At 40.1% G+C, this 15,712-nt stretch overlaps 1 protein-coding gene across 1 annotated transcript in view; it reads left to right on the top strand.

The window, feature by feature from the left end:
- The first annotated feature begins 1,585 nt into the window (after window positions 1-1,585).
- The window catches only part of EIF4G2 (eukaryotic translation initiation factor 4 gamma, 2), a 25,733-nt gene continuing 11,606 nt past the window's right edge, over window positions 1,586-15,712 (top strand). Inside the window, exons 1-3 of the mRNA XM_008587026.1 lie at window positions 1,586-1,686; window positions 14,463-14,719; window positions 15,235-15,377. Coding sequence (XP_008585248.1) covers window positions 1,586-1,686; window positions 14,463-14,719; window positions 15,235-15,377 — 501 coding nt within the window. The remainder of the gene's footprint in view (window positions 1,687-14,462; window positions 14,720-15,234; window positions 15,378-15,712) is intronic.

Raw genomic sequence — 15,712 nt, 5'->3', positions numbered from 1 at the left:
CACAATTATTATACATGAATGTTCATAGAAGCATTATTCACAACAGCCAATAGTGGAAACAACCTAAACATGAATGGATAAACAAAATGCGATATATCCACATAATGTAACAGCATTCGGTCATAACAGAATGAAGTTCTGATACATGCAGCAGCGTGGTTGAACCTTGAAAGCATCACGCTAAGTCTAAGAAGCCAGACACAAAAGGCCACATATTGCATGATTACGAATTGTCCAGGATAGGCAAATATAGAGTCAGAAAGTGGATTCGTGGTTGCCCGGGGCTGGAGGAGAGGGGATAGGAAGATTGGGAGTTAAAGTTAGGGGTAGGTGTAGAGGAAAGGGGATGAGAAGATGAGGGGTGACAACTAAGTGGCGTGAGGGTTTTTATTTGAGATAATAAAGGTATTCCAACATTGGTTGTGGTGATGGATGCATGACTGTGAATAAACTAAAGGTCATTGAATCGTACCCTTTAAATGGGTGAATTTTATGGTATATAAATTATATCTCAATAAAGTTGTTCAAAAAGAATTAGATACTGTATGAGCCCCACAGTCCACCAATCTCATTTGAAAAAATCTCACCCCTGTTATTGATAGCCATACAGATAACAAGAAAGACACTCTTGCTAAAGCTTTTGCACCTGAGGCATATGTAGTTCTGGGATTCAGCTCACAGAGGAGACTTTGATTTAGTCCAGGAAATGATAATATCAAAACCAGCCTAACTGGGCTCATTGTACCACGCATCAGAGAAGGAACATGCCAAGGGAGAGTTATGAGTTGAATTGTGTACCCCAAAATGATGTCATCCTAACCTCTCATACCTGTGAAAGTGACCTTATTAGGAAAGAGGGATTTTACAGGGAGAGGGAGACAGACTCCCTAATGCACTTGTTGCAAGTCTTAAAGAAAAATTAAAATTAAAAAACCAACCTTGGGAAAGGGATCCAGTGGTTCAATTTATTTCGTGTGCCCACTCCTGAGCTGTGGCCAGACAGTAGGATTTTGATTGGCCCAAAAGGGATCAAGTTCCTGGAAGGAAACAGCTAAGTGTGGCCAGAGAACAAAGCCATGTAGGAACATGGGAGGTCCCTCGGGAGCCATTTGGATGGGGGGGGGCAGCTCCCAAGATAAGAGGGGTACACAGGAACAACCCCACAGAAGACCACAGCTAATAGCTAATGCTAGTACGAGCATTTGCTACCTGCCAAGCACTGTGCAAAACAAGTTTCATGTCCATTGCGTCATTTACTACATTCAATATAGGCACTCATCATACATCGTGTTATTTAATCCTCATCACAATACAATTGGGTAGCTGCTTCCACTTTACAGAGACAAAGAAATTGAGGCTTAGAATGGTTGAGTAACTCTGCCCAAGATACATAATACATCAGAAGTGACAGGATTGAGATCCCAATCCGAGTTTGCTGCCCCCAAAACCCATGTTTTTGACCCCTCTGCTATACTATATTATTTAAAGAGCTCCCAGCTCTTGAGAAGCTTATGGTTCAGTGAGTCTTTCATTCATTCAGAAAATATCTGTTGAGCACCTACTGAGTGCAGGCACTGTTCAGGACATGGGGGTAGATGATGAACAGGATAAGCCCCGCTCTCAAGAGCGCTATGGAGTGTTATGGGAGCTGAGGGTGCAGATAATACACAAACATTTAAAAATGCCGTAACTGCGGCGGCATTCCTAGGGATTTGGACATAGTATCAGAACTGTCTGGCTTTCTTTCCCAAATTAGACACATTTCCTTTCTCAAAGAGATTCTGATGACATCGTCCCTTCATGATTGTGCCCACCTCCCCACACACACATTCAAAATCACATCTTAAAGAGCCTCTGTTATTTATGGCAAATCGTCCCCTCCCACGGAGGTAATGGGAAGTCAGCCTTTGAAAGGAACTGTAAGGAAACACATGGAAATGAAAAACTCAAAATTCAGAATAGTGGCTCCCTGGGGGAGGGAGAGAGAGAAATGAAACTGGGGGACTCCAAATCTATCAACAGTGTTTATCACCTTAAACTGGGTGTTGGACATAGGGGAATTTCCTAGTTTTTCCTTTACAACTGCCAATATGTAAAATATTTCATAATTGTTTAAAGGGGCCCATGCTGAGCCTCCTCTATGTGAGACCTTCTTAACACTCTCCGTTCATCAGAATCGCCTGAGCAGCTGTGTAAGCCACAGCTAGCTGAGCCCTATCTCTAGAGATCAGCTTCAACTTGAACAGGGTGGAGCCCAGTGGGGTGGTTTTGCAAAGTTCCTCAGTGATTTTCGGGTGCTCTGGGTGCTCCAAGTTCAACCTCTCAAAGCCTCAGTTTCCCCCTCTATAAATAAGGATGCTAATTCTATCTACCTCACATGACGTCTATGAGGCTTAACTAGAATGATGTGGGGGAAGCCCTCAGCACAGGGGCTCAGACAGAGTAAGATCTAGGTAAACGTTAACCAGTATCACCATTATCTGCAAACATACTCCACCTACAACAAACCCTCCAGGGAGCCTGTCCTACCCATCCTGATAGAGCCAACTCAAACTTCACCTCGTCCACGAGGCTTTCCCTGTCTCCTCCTTTCGCTTGAACTTGGCTTGTGCAAAGCACACAGTATTACTGGATAATAGAATTCTACAATGACCTGCCACCTGGTAATGCTGTCACTCACTTGCATGGCCTCCTTTCCCCACCTATCACCCCTCCTATTACCACCTGGGGGAGAGATAAGAGATGTGACCCCCTCCCAGTGCCCCTCAAGGAAGGAGTTACTGCCCAGCTGTGGGGAGTGCCTCATACGATGGGCGGGAGCCAAGACCTTATCTCAGTCATCTTTTAATGTCCCATTGTGCCTCACACCCACTACATGCTTGGTGGAAAAATGATATAACAAGCAGGAAGAGCCTTCACCGCTCAGCTCCCTCAGCTGTCTTCTCTACCCTCCCAGGCTTCTGTATAAACAGGCAGCATCCAAAAAAAATTCTTTTTTCTCTAGAGAAACTGCTGCATGAATTAGGACAGAGTAAAACCTTATTTATGGAATTGTTGTTTCTTTAATTCTGGGTATCTCTGAAGTCCTTTTTCCCTAGGTCACTGGAATGGGGACAAATATAGCTTTGTTATATGAAGTGGTATTTAATAACAGTATCTGTAAGATAGTCACCTGTTCATATTAACATTTTACAGCTCAAACCTAGCACCTCCCCAAAACTTTTTAAGCCTAGAGTTCTACAAGCAAATAGAAAGTTCTTAAATTGTAGAAGAGAGAGATCTTCACATCCACCTCCCCATTCCCTTTACTCTCTCTTAGATTCTTCGTGGCTTTTGCTACTTCATTTGGTTGTGACTTGTCTGCAAGTCACCTGCACCAGGCACTGTGCCTGACAAACAGGAGGCTCCATAACTGTTGTTATTGTTTTCAGAGTGCCTCTGCCAGCTGTGATTGGGATTTTCAAGCTGGCAGGGATCTGGGCAAGGAGGATGGGAAGTCATGACTTCACAAAGGAACTAAAGATTCTCTCATCCCCCCTGCAAGGCAATGTTTCTGATTGTGCACATCATCAAATACATTTCTATGGAAGGCAATTTTCTCATGAACAAGGAAAGGTGCATCATAATCAAAGCAGCAAAGAACTGTGGCTACGCACCAGCAGCAGGAGATGGGCGCTGCTTCCTACAGATTTGGTGTAAAAGCTCCTTCCAATAATACTCCTTGTTTTTCTATTGAAACATAATTGGTTATACATATTTGTGGAGTACAGAGTTAAATATCAATACCTGTGTACAATATGTGATAATCAGTTCAGGATAATTAGTATACTCATTATTCAGGATTACAAAGTGTAATCATTCTTTGTGACCCTTCACCAACTTCTCACTAACCCCCCATTCCTCCCCACTTCCTGCCTCTAGTAACCACAATTCTGTTCTCTCCTTTCGAGAGTTTATTCTTGTGATTATTGCTTTTTTCTTTCTTCTTTATTTATTTATTTTACCTCCCACTTATGAGTGAGGACAGGTGTTATTTCTCTTTCTGTGCCTGGCTTATTTCACTTAACATAATTTTCTCCAAGCTCATCCATGTTGCTGCAAATGGCAGTATTTCATTCTTTTTTATGGCAGACTAATATTCCATTGTGTATATATATATATCACATTTTCTTATCCAGTTGTTCATCAATGGACATCTACATTGGTTTCATAGCTTGGTAAATAGAGCTGTGATAAACATGGGAGTGCAGGTATCCCTTCAACACCATTCCTTTGGGTATATACTCAGTATTGGAACTGCTAGATGGTATGGCAGTTCTATCTGTAGTTGTTCAAGAAATCTCCATACTGTTTTCCATAATGGCTGCACTAATTTACAATCCCACCAGCACTGTAGGAGGGTTCCCCTTTCTCTGCATCCTCACCAGCATTAATTATTCTATGACTTTTAATAATAATAGCCAGTCTCACTGGGTTCAGAGGATATCTCAAGATTTGTATTTCCCTGATGCTTAGTGATGTTGAGCATTTTTTCATGTATCTGTTGGCCATTTGTATGTCTTCCTTTGAGAAATGTCTATTTGGCTCCTTTGTCTATTTTTTAATTGGGTTATTTGTCTTTTTACTGTTAAGTTGTTTGAGTTCCTTGTATATTCTGTATATTAATCCCTTTTCAGATGTATAGTTTGCAAATATTTTCTCCCATTCAGTAGGTTGTCTTTTCACTCTGTTGATTGTTTCCTTTGCTGTGCAGAAACTTTTTAGTTTTCTATAATTCTATTTATTTACTTTTTCTTTCATTGCCTGTGCTTTTGAAGTCTTATTCATCAAGTCCTTGCCCAGTCATACATTCTGAAGTGTTTTCCCTATGTTTTCTTCCAGTATTTTTATATAGTTTCAGTTCTTATATTTAAGTCTTTAATCCATTTTGAGTTGATTTTGGTATATGGTAAGAGGCACTGGTCTAGTTTCATTCTTCTGCACATGAGTGTCTAGTTTTCCCAGCATTATTTATTGAAGAGGCTGTCCTTTCCCCAATGTATGTTCTTGGTGCCTTTGTCAAAGATCAGTTGACTATAAGCATGTGGATTGATATCTGTGTTCTCTACTCTGTTCCATTGGTCCATGTGTTTTTATGCCAGTTCCATACTGTTTTGGTTACTATAGTTTTGTAGTATAATTTGAACTCAGGTAGTATAATGCCTTTGGCTTTATTTTTTTTTGCTCAGGGTTGCATTGGCTACTCAGGGTCTTTTCTTGTTCTGTATGAACATTAGAATTGTTTTTTCTATTTCTGTGAAGAATGTCATTGGTATTTTCATGGGGATTGTGTCAGATTTGTAGATTACTTTGGGTAGTATGGAAACTTTCACAATGTTAATTCTTCCAATCCATAAGTATGGAATATCTTTCCATCTTTTTGTGTCCTCTTTAATTTCCTTCAGCAGTGATTTGTCATTTGTGTGGTAGAGATCTTTCACCTCCTTGATTAAATTTATTCCTAGATTTTTTTTTGTTTTTGGTAGTTAATGTAAATGGACTTGCTTTCTTGATTTCTTTTTCTACTAGTTTGTTGTTGGAGTATTAAAATGCTACTGATTTTTGTATATTAATTTTGTACCCAGCAACTTTACTGAATTTGTTTATTAGCTCTAAGAGTTTTTTGGTAGAGTCTTTAGACTTTTCTATATATTGGATAATGTCATCTGCAAACAGGGACAATTTGACTTCATCTTTTCCAATTTGGGTGCCCTTTATTTCTTTCTCTGGCCTGATTGCTCTGGCTAGTACTTCCAATACTATCTTAAATAAGAGTGGTGAGAGGGTGCATCATTGTCTCATTCCTGTTCTTAAGGAAAAAGCTTTCAGCTTTTCCACATTGAGGATGATGTTTGTGGTGGGTTTGTCATTATGGTTTTTATTGTGTTGAGATACTTTTCTTCCATAACTAATTTGTTGAGAATCTTTGTCATGGAGTGATGTTGAATTTTTTCAAATCCTTTTTCTGCATCTACTGAGATAATCATATGGTTTTTGTCCTTAATTTTGTTGATGTGATGTATCACATTTACTGATTTGCATATATTGAACCATCCTTGCATCCTTGGAATGAACCCCACTTGATCATGGTGTATAATCTTTTCTATATGCTGCTGTAGTCTGATTGCTAATATTTTGTTGAGGATTTTTGCATTTATGTTAATCAAAGATATTGGCCTGTAGTTTTCTTTTTTTGTTGTTGTATCTTTGTCTGGTTTTGGTATCAGTGATGTTGGCCTCATAGAATGAGTTTGGTATAATGGCCTATTTCCATTTTTTGGAATAATTTGAAAAGAATTGGTATTAATTCCTCTTTAAAGATTTGGTAGAATTCAGCAGTGAAGCCATCCAGGCATGAGCTTTTCTTTGTTGAGAGACTGCTGATTACTGCTTCAATCTCATTGTTCATTATGGGTCCATTCAGGTTTTCTGTTTCTTCCTGGTTCAGTCTTGGTAGTTTGTATGTGTCCGGAAATTTATCCATTTCCTCCAGGTTTTCAAATTTGTTGGTGTACAGTTGTTCATAATAGTCTCTGATAATTCTTTGTATTTCTGTGGCATCAGTTGTAATGTCTCCTTTTTCATTTCTGATTTTTATTGGGGTCTTCTCTCTTCTTTTTTTAGTCTAGCTAATGGTTTGTCTGTTTTGTTTATCTTCTCAAAAACCAACTTTTTGTTTTGTTGATCTTTCATATCCTTTTTTTGGTCTCTATTTCATTTAGTTCTGCTCTGTTCTTAATTAGGTCTTTCCATCTATTAATTTTAGGATTGGATTGTTCTTGTTTTTCTAATTCTTTGAAGTATAACATTAGGTTGTTTATTTGAAGTCAGTTCTTAGGGCCAGCCAGTTAGTTAGAGCATGGCGTTATAACACTATTGTCAAGGGTTTTGATCCTTTTACTGGTCAGTTTCTGAAAATAATAAGAATAATAATGATATGCCATTAGCCAATAGTTTACATCACTTAATTAACTAATTAGTCCTCTATCTGTCTGTCTATCTCTATCTCCACTTCTTTCATTGGTTTTTTATTGATTCGCCAACTCCTTCTTACAAATAATTCTGACTGCTCTCCATAATTTCATAGTAAAAGTGATAACAGGATAGTAAGAACCATGTTAAGAAGAGTGCATAATAATAAAACCAATAATAATTATGCTCGTTCTATTGATATAGCATGAGAGAGAAACCGATTGCCCTATTCCTGTATCACCCTATTCTTGTACTCAACCTCCACAGATTTTCCTTGAAGGCATCACATGATCCTCCCCTTTAAATGATCCCTGTGCTCTCTTGTCACTATTTGTGCTAGAGATAAAAGATGTGTCACCAAGATCCCCCTTTGAAACAGGATTTGCTGCCTGGCTCTGGGAAGTACAGGCAGATGACAGCCACAAACTGTCAGCTCCTTCAGCGTATGCATGGGTTGCAGAGAAGCATGATTGAGGTCATGACCTTACTGAGGCTTCCTACATCTGGTGACTGAGCAAAGCAGTGGTGTAAATGCCTGGCCATTTCTGCCTAACCCAAGACAACTGCAACAGTCAGTATTCATTCCAGAGTTCCTTATCAGGCCTGCATCTAAGTTCAGATTCTCCCTCTTTCCAATCTCACTTCCTTCCCCTTCCTTTCACAGGTGCTGATCCTTAATAAAAATATTGCACTCCAAAGTCTCTGTGTGAGCTTCTACTGAACCCAGCCCACAGCAGCACATTAGCCTTTTGCTAACCATATTGAACCATCTAGTCAGTGCTCACACCAGTAAATATTCTGAGTTCTACAAATAAGAAACTCTCATTAAGAAAATTAAAGATCAGTCAAACTATGACAGAGTAGGTTGCATCAAACCAATCTGCCTGCCAAGAAGAATTATAAAACCTGGGAGGTGAGGTACTATTTGAAGTCATTAAAGAGCAAAAATTAGGACTTAGGGATCCAAGATCCTGGAGACATGAGAAGCACACATTGAAGTGAGCTAGACTTTCTCTGCTACTGTTTCCCATAAGGGCATTTTCCAATTCACTTCATGGGTAACAGAGGCTGAGGTGTAAGCAATGAACTTGAGCATTTGGAAATCCCACAGTGCAGGGAATACAAAGGTTGAAACTCAGGGATATCAAAGGAGTTATGACTTAAGATACCAAGATCCTACAGAAAAGAGAGCCTCAGAAAAATAAGACCAAATTTCTGTGTAGCTTTTGCTCTTGAAGCATTTGCTGAATCCTAAGCCATACATGAATGATAAGCTAAGAAATCAAGAAGAAAACAGGTGCTAACTGGCTACAAATATAAGAAAAACATGAAAATATGATGCTCACAAAAGAGGAGTACCCCTGCCTACACACTAGACTTTCATGAGATGCCTGACGGGGAAACTAGAAATTAACCAGCCTACATAAAGCCACCTTGAATCATCTCAATTCCTGACTGAGTCAAAGTAATCTGCCCTTAGTCTAATTACTGGCCAAAAAAGAAAAATTAAATCTTCTCCAGGGGAGTATAGCATCATCAACACCCTTATGACTTTTCGTATACAATATCCAGCACTTAACAAAAAATTATAAAGCATACCAGGAGATAATATCAAATGACTGAGGATCTAGAGAAAAAACAAACTATAGAAACAGACTCACAAATGATGTAGATATTTCAGTTATTGGACTCAGACCTAGAATGATTGTAATATGTTCAAGAAAATGCATGACAAAATGGAACTGTCACCATAAAATTATTTTTAAAGGGATCAAATGTAATTTCTCACACACAAAAATACAACTACAGATGTTAAGCACTAAAGAGATGGGTTGAACAGCAGATTAGATACTGCAGAAGAGGTTATTTAACTGGAAGATACTCATATTAAGCAGAAAATATAGAGACAGGCACACAAAGTAAAAAAAAATAATAATAAATTGAAATAAATTTATAAATAACCTAAGGGTCAAAAAATAAATCAAAATGGAAATCAGAAAATATTTCGAACAAAAAGATAAAATACATTATTAAAACTTGTAAAATGCAACTAAAACAGTGTTTAGAGGGAAACTTATAGCTTCGTATGCATATATTAGAAAATAACAAAGGCTGAAAATCAGCTATCTAAGCATTCAGCTTGGGAAACTAGAAAAGTAACAGCAAATTAAAAACACAGAGAGTAGAAGGCAGAAAAATTAAGCAAAACGCTTCGTATGCATATATTAGAAAATAACAAAGGCTGAAAATCAGCTATCTAAGCATTCAGCTCGGGAAACTAGAAAAGTAACAGCAAATTAAAAACACAGAGAGTAGAAGGCAGAAAAATTAAGCAAAACAGACAAGTTAATTTAAAAAACACAACATAGCAAAACTGACACACGGGCAAATAAAAAATATGAATACTCTATACTATGTAATAAATTAAATTCATAGCTTAAAACTTACCCACAAAAATGGGCCAGCCCGGTGGCGCACTCAGTAGAGTGTGGCACTTGGGACTGCAGCAGCACTCCCGCCGAGGGTTCAGATCCCATATAGAGACCGGTCCGCTCACTGGTTGAGTGCAGTGCGGGCGCAACAGCGAGGGTTGCGATCCCGTTACCAGTCACGAAAAAAGACAAAAAGGAAAAAAAAAAAAAAACTTACCCACAAAGAAAATTCCAGGCCCAGATGGCCTTATCAGTTGATTTTTCCAAACATTTAAGAAAGAAACAGTACCAATCTTACACCAACCCTTCCAAGTTCATTAAGTAAAACCAGAATAACCTTGATAGTAAAACCAAATAAGTACATCACAAGAAAGAAATATAAGGTAATATCCCTAATACACAAAAACTCAAATCTCCTAACCAAAATATAGACAAACAAAATCCAGTAATATATAAAATGGAAAAATACATCATGACCAAGTAATTTTATTTCAAGAGTACAATGTTGATTTAAAATTTGAAAATCAGGGCCGGCCCGGTGGCGCACTGCTACAGTGCGCTGCTGGGGAGCGCGGTGGCCCTCCCGCCGAGGGTTCGGATCCCACATACAGACCGGTTCCCGCTCACTGGCTGAGCGAGGTGCGGGCGTGGCACCAATGGTTGCGATCCCGTTGCCGGTCCTGGTCCGGTACGGGTGTGACACTGAGGGTTGCGATCCATTGCCGGACACGAAAAAAGACAAAAAAAAAAGGAAAAAAAAAAATTTTGAAAATCAATGCAATTTATTACATTAACAAAATATATGAAGGCTAAAACATATAACCATCTCAATAGATGCAGAAAAAGCATTTGACAATATCCAACACCTGTTTGTGATTTTAAATTTTTTCTTAGCCAGCTAGAAATAAAAAAAGAACTTTCTATTGTATCTAATCTCAAGAACCTTATGATTTTGGAACGGAGATAAAAGCCCCACAAAAATAATACAGAGTGCAGTGTTGATTACACCAAGGTCAAGGGTTCAGATCCCCATACCAGCCAAAAAATTAAAAATAAATAATAATGATGCAGTGTATATTAGTGATCTCACTACCTCCAGGTTTGCCTTTCAAACCATTCTACACAAGCTACAAGATTAATTTCCCTAAAACAGCACTCTGATCCATTAAAACTGATCAGCTTTAAACTAAAACTGATCAGAGTTGTGATCAGCTCAAGAACTTTCTTTGCCTGTATATTCAAGGACCAAATCATCATTCTGGCACTCAAGAAAGGATGGCCACAGTCTCATCTCCTATTATTCCCTTTATGAAACCTTATAGCATTTTTGTTTGTTTGTTCAGTTTAGAATTGATTCTACCCTTATCTGCCCTTTAATGTAATTGGTGTATTTATCTTTTCTTTGTCTAAATTGTGAGCTCCTTGAAAAGAAAGATTACACCCAAGCTCCTTGCCTAGCCATTAATATATTAATTCACTAGTTTTATTTTTTTCTGCCATGTGGACAAAGACCACCAAATTTTAGTCATATGATATAGAACACTGGTGTTGTAATGGAACAAAATTTGAGTACTATAGAACTTGGTTAGTGATAACTGTAGGAATGGAGAGATGTACCTAGGAATAGTAAGTCATCTGAAGCCAGATTGCAAAGGGCTTTTTATGCCAAACTAAATAGTTTGGATGTTATTCTGTTAGGGGAGAGCTACTGAGGTTTTTCAGTAGGGCACTTGTATACTCATGTCTGTGCTTCAGGAATGAGTTGGTAGAGGAGATAAATGAGGGTGGCCTCAAAATTGCAAGCAATTGAGCATTAGTAGGAGTGAATTGTTAGGGGCAGCAATACCAGCCTAACTGGCTCCATGAGAGAAGATTGGGTGTCTGGGAGTGGTGAAAAATAAGGCCAATGGAAGAGGTAGGGTAGGGCCAGATCATGAAGGGCTTGAAAACCAGGCAAAAAAAAAAAATTGGGATCCCTAGGTTCTAATGCCTGTTTTCCTACCTGGAGAAAGTCTCATCTTTTCTAGAACCCAGTTTCCTTTTCTTGTGGTTTTCTGCAGCTGTAAATGTAATTTTCTATAATGGTCTGACTTGCCACAGTAGTTCTCAAACCTTGACTGCACGTTGGAATCATCTGGAGAGCTTTAAAAGCTACTGATGGCTGGATCCAACTCCCAGAGATTCAGATTTATCTGGTCTTGGATGCAATCTGGACACTGAGATATTTAAAAGGTCTCCAGATGATTCTAATGTGCAGCCAAGATTGAGATGCACTGATGAAAATAGCAAAGTGCTAAGATTCTTAAACATGGTAATGATAAATTGTTGGGGGGAAAAACATTTAAAAGAAGACTAAAGTATACAGACTAGAGGGAAAGTACTGTAGAAGACCAACTAGAATTTTTCAATAATTCAGGAAAATAATTTACTAAGATTTAATTTATTGGATTAGCATGCATGCAATGATGTTGTAGGGAAGAAGATGAATGCAAAGAACATTTAGAGAGTAGTAACACCAGAACTCAGAAACTGATTGGATATTAAACTCAATCAAAAGGAAAGAAAATGTAGTCAAGCTTCTAGCATAGAATAGTGGGATACTTATCAACACTAAAGTGGTTGTCAAACAGCTGGTTAATCAATATTATTGATAATATAACTAACATGAAGTACTATGTCAGGGCCTATGCTATGTCCTTTATATACATTATCTCATTTAATCTTTACAACAACTCTATATATTTTCATTCCAATATTACAGATTCAGAAACTGAAGAAAAGAGCAATTAAATAACTTGCCCAAAATTACATACTGAATTTGCCAGATTTGAACAAACAACTCAAATAAGCAAAATGGATATAGAGGCCAGAAAGGAACATAAATGAGTGAATTGAATCAGATTTAACTGTGGAGAAATGAAGAGAAAACATCTACAGGAAGTAGTTGCTACTCGGCTACACTTGAATGTTGCCCTGTGGGAATTTCACGTCTAGTATTGCCATATTTCAAGACTTCATGAAAAGATGGAAACCTGGATTTGTATGTATAATCTCCAAATACTTGAATGTCAACTAATTTAAATGTTTAAAACTACTGTGTGGCCCAAACTACATATGGCTCCAAGTTTGCATCTCTGATCAATAGGCTGTTGGAAATTCAGAATTGGATTTAAAGTGAAAGATCTGAGCTAGAGATGTATGATTAGGGAATCCTTAAGCACAGAGGATAGCAGATACTCCAGGAGTATTATGTGCTAGAATAATAACCAGCATTTGACATACCTAGTTAAAATATTGAGAAAATAAATGAGTGAACAAAACTCTGTTTTTCAGCCTTAGAGAAAACTGACAAAATAGAAGTGTAAAACTACCAGGTTGAAGTGGGTATATTTAAAATTCAGGGCCCGACAGTTGGTTAGAGCATGGTGCTGATAACACTAAGGTCAAGGGTTTGGATCCCCAGCCACACAAAAAAAATCAACTTTCTATAAACTAAAAGTTAAATTCCAGACAATGACTTGAATTCTCATATACACATGATGTGATGGAACCATTTCCAAATTGAGAAAGTTTATTCATATTTTTACTTTTTCTACTTTGGGTTAATCCTTCCCAGCCCAGTTTCTCACATACACTCATACCTGCAAAAACCCATAGCAGAGGGTTTCACAATTAGCAAAAATTAAATAAAAGATTCAGTTTTGTTTTTAATTATTGAGATTTTTATTTTTTATTTTTAATTATTATAAAAATATCCAGGTTTTAGAGCTAGGTGAATATTCTCTTTGAGGTCTAGACTAGAATCGTGTTTTTGAACACTATTCTTCCTATCAGGCTAATGTGTTCATTATCAGACATGAGAAACACAGGGCTAGCGGGTCATCTCAGTTCATTGGAGAGGTGTTATAACACCAAGGTATAAGGATTCAGATCCCCACACCGGCCAGCCACAAAAAAAAAGTAAGTAAATAAGAAAAAAATATAAACCAGTTATGTAAAAATATCACACACATGACTACATTTTTGCAAACTGCTAAGCCTTACAGAAATTATAAAGAAATATTATTCTGCTGTTACCTTGAAGCTAGAAGGGTCCTGAAATTGGTGTGAAACCTACTGTATTTGAAACAAAATTTGCACCTTTCCCAAAAATAGTTTCCTCTTCTTTTTTTAAGACATGCAACTAACTCTAAGAGTGAAGATCTTTAGTAGTTCTTAAACTTCAACTGAAATTAATTTAATAGCAATAATTGTAGTAATAAGGTGGGGGAATCATCAACCTATCCTATGGCAAAGATGTAAAGATGCTGAAATTGTGTTAGAAACCTTCAGAACCACAGCACACCCTTCTATTATCCCAGATTTAAATGTCCTGGGAAAAACTGTGTAACTTTCCTGGAAATTGCGTTGACTAGGTGCTTTCAACATCAAGAGCTGTTTTGACAAGTCAAACGTAAATTGGGGTCTTTGAAAATCCTGGCCTTTGACACTTTCTTTAAAAGTCGCGCATGTTAACACACACACGCGCGCGCGCGCGCTACCTTTTTATTATACACTATCAAGAAGTATATGTTCAAAATGGAGATAGGGACATTTGTGTTGTTTATTTAAGCATATGGAAACATGACTCCATTTTTGTATAGTTAAAATGTCGCAAACCATGGAACACGGTACCCATCCTTTAAAATATTACCTGGGAAGTATAAATAGTTCAACCTGCTGACTTTGAAAAGCCTAATCCTATTTCTTATGGTGGACCTTACAAAAAATGAAAATACACAGCTGACAATCTTTAACGTGCTTTCAAAAAGAAACAAAAAATAAAACAGGAGCTAGCACTTTAATGTCCTCCAAACGCGAGCGCTCTGCAAACACTTCTTCCAAAGAAGTCTGGCATATTCTGGGTATTCCTTGATGACCGCTGACCGGACATTCCTTTTGGGAAAGCTGCTTCTTGTGCGAGATACAAAGAAAGACAATAAACCCCTTCCTGTTATCCTTTTCAAATTCACTCTGCAGGGGGTGCAATAAGGAGCTGGATGAAGCTTTCTATTCGCACTGGGGTGCACGTCTTGTCTCCTCAACCCCACTCTCCGGGTTCCCTCCCGCTAAGCCTGCGGAAGCCGGACAGGTAGTGATTCCCGGCGCAGCGCCTGGGGGCGCCCAGCCTCAACCCTGCAGCCCGTCCCGGAGAGGCCGGATCCGCCAAGGACAATCACACCTCCTCGGGGGCGCCAGGAAAATCAGTGCTCTGACACGCCACCGGCAGGAGTCGGGTAAGGCCGGAGAAGGGCGAATTTCCTTCCCATATTCCCGGTAAGGAAACGAGGTAGAGGAAGAGAGGCTTGTACACCTCGAGCACGGGCTGCGAACCCAGGGAACAAAGAGACTGTGCAGGAAGATGAGGCAGCCACACCAACGCAGCCTCAAAAGGACTCTCCCACTTTACGCAAGCGGCCCGCATACCCACAGAGCTCAGTTGCCCTTACGCCACCGGCTGGGCCCCAGAGCCTTCGCGAATATGGCTTTGCGCACTGCGGCGTGGCTGCGCCGCAACCGAGCTTGGCCCGGTGGCCCCTCCCCGCCGCCGGGCGCGGATTGGTGGCGGACGGCAGCCAGACTGCTGATTGGGTAACGCTGGAGCCATTCAGGGCGGCCTTGGTGGGTTCGACTGGCCCAGAGTGATAAGTTCGGCATCAGACACGCCTTAGTGCCAGCAGCGAGTCGGAGCTCTATGGAGGTGGCAGCGGGTACTGGGTGGTGGCTGCAGCAGCGACTCCTCTGAGCTGAGAGTTTCGAGCCGTCCCCGACTCCTTCCTCCCCCTTCCCTCCCCTTTTTTTGTTTTCCGTTCCCCTTCCCCCACCTTTCCCTGTCCCCGACGACCGGATCCTGAGGAGGCAGCTGCGGTGGCAGCTGCTGAGTTCTCGGTGAAGGTGAGTGGAGACGCCGCCGCCGTCACCGCCACCGCTGCCGCCGAGTGGAGTGCTCTAAAATGGCCGCCGTCCCTGGCCGCTTCTTCTCGAGCGGTACAAAATGGCGGCCGCAGGCGGAGCCGGGCGGGGCGACCCTTCTTCAGCGTTTCTTCTGCACTTCGGACAGTTGGGAGAGGCTTGGCCTTTGTTTGCTCTTCCTTTTGCTGACGGAGTAGAAGGAAAACGGCACCCTTGGCCCGGCCGCCGTCTGCCGCGTCTGGGGCCCGTGCGGGGCCGGAGCGGGCGGAGGCGCGGGTGTGCTCGGGCGGTGAGGGAGCGTGGTGGGGACTGCGCGC

Source organism: Galeopterus variegatus, unplaced genomic scaffold (assembly GCF_000696425.1).
Source record: "Galeopterus variegatus unplaced genomic scaffold, G_variegatus-3.0.2 Scaffold4221, whole genome shotgun sequence".
NCBI lineage: Eukaryota > Metazoa > Chordata > Mammalia > Dermoptera > Cynocephalidae > Galeopterus > Galeopterus variegatus.
The sequence above is the reverse complement of the archived record's forward strand: the minus strand, read 5'-3'. Positions and strand labels throughout refer to the sequence as shown.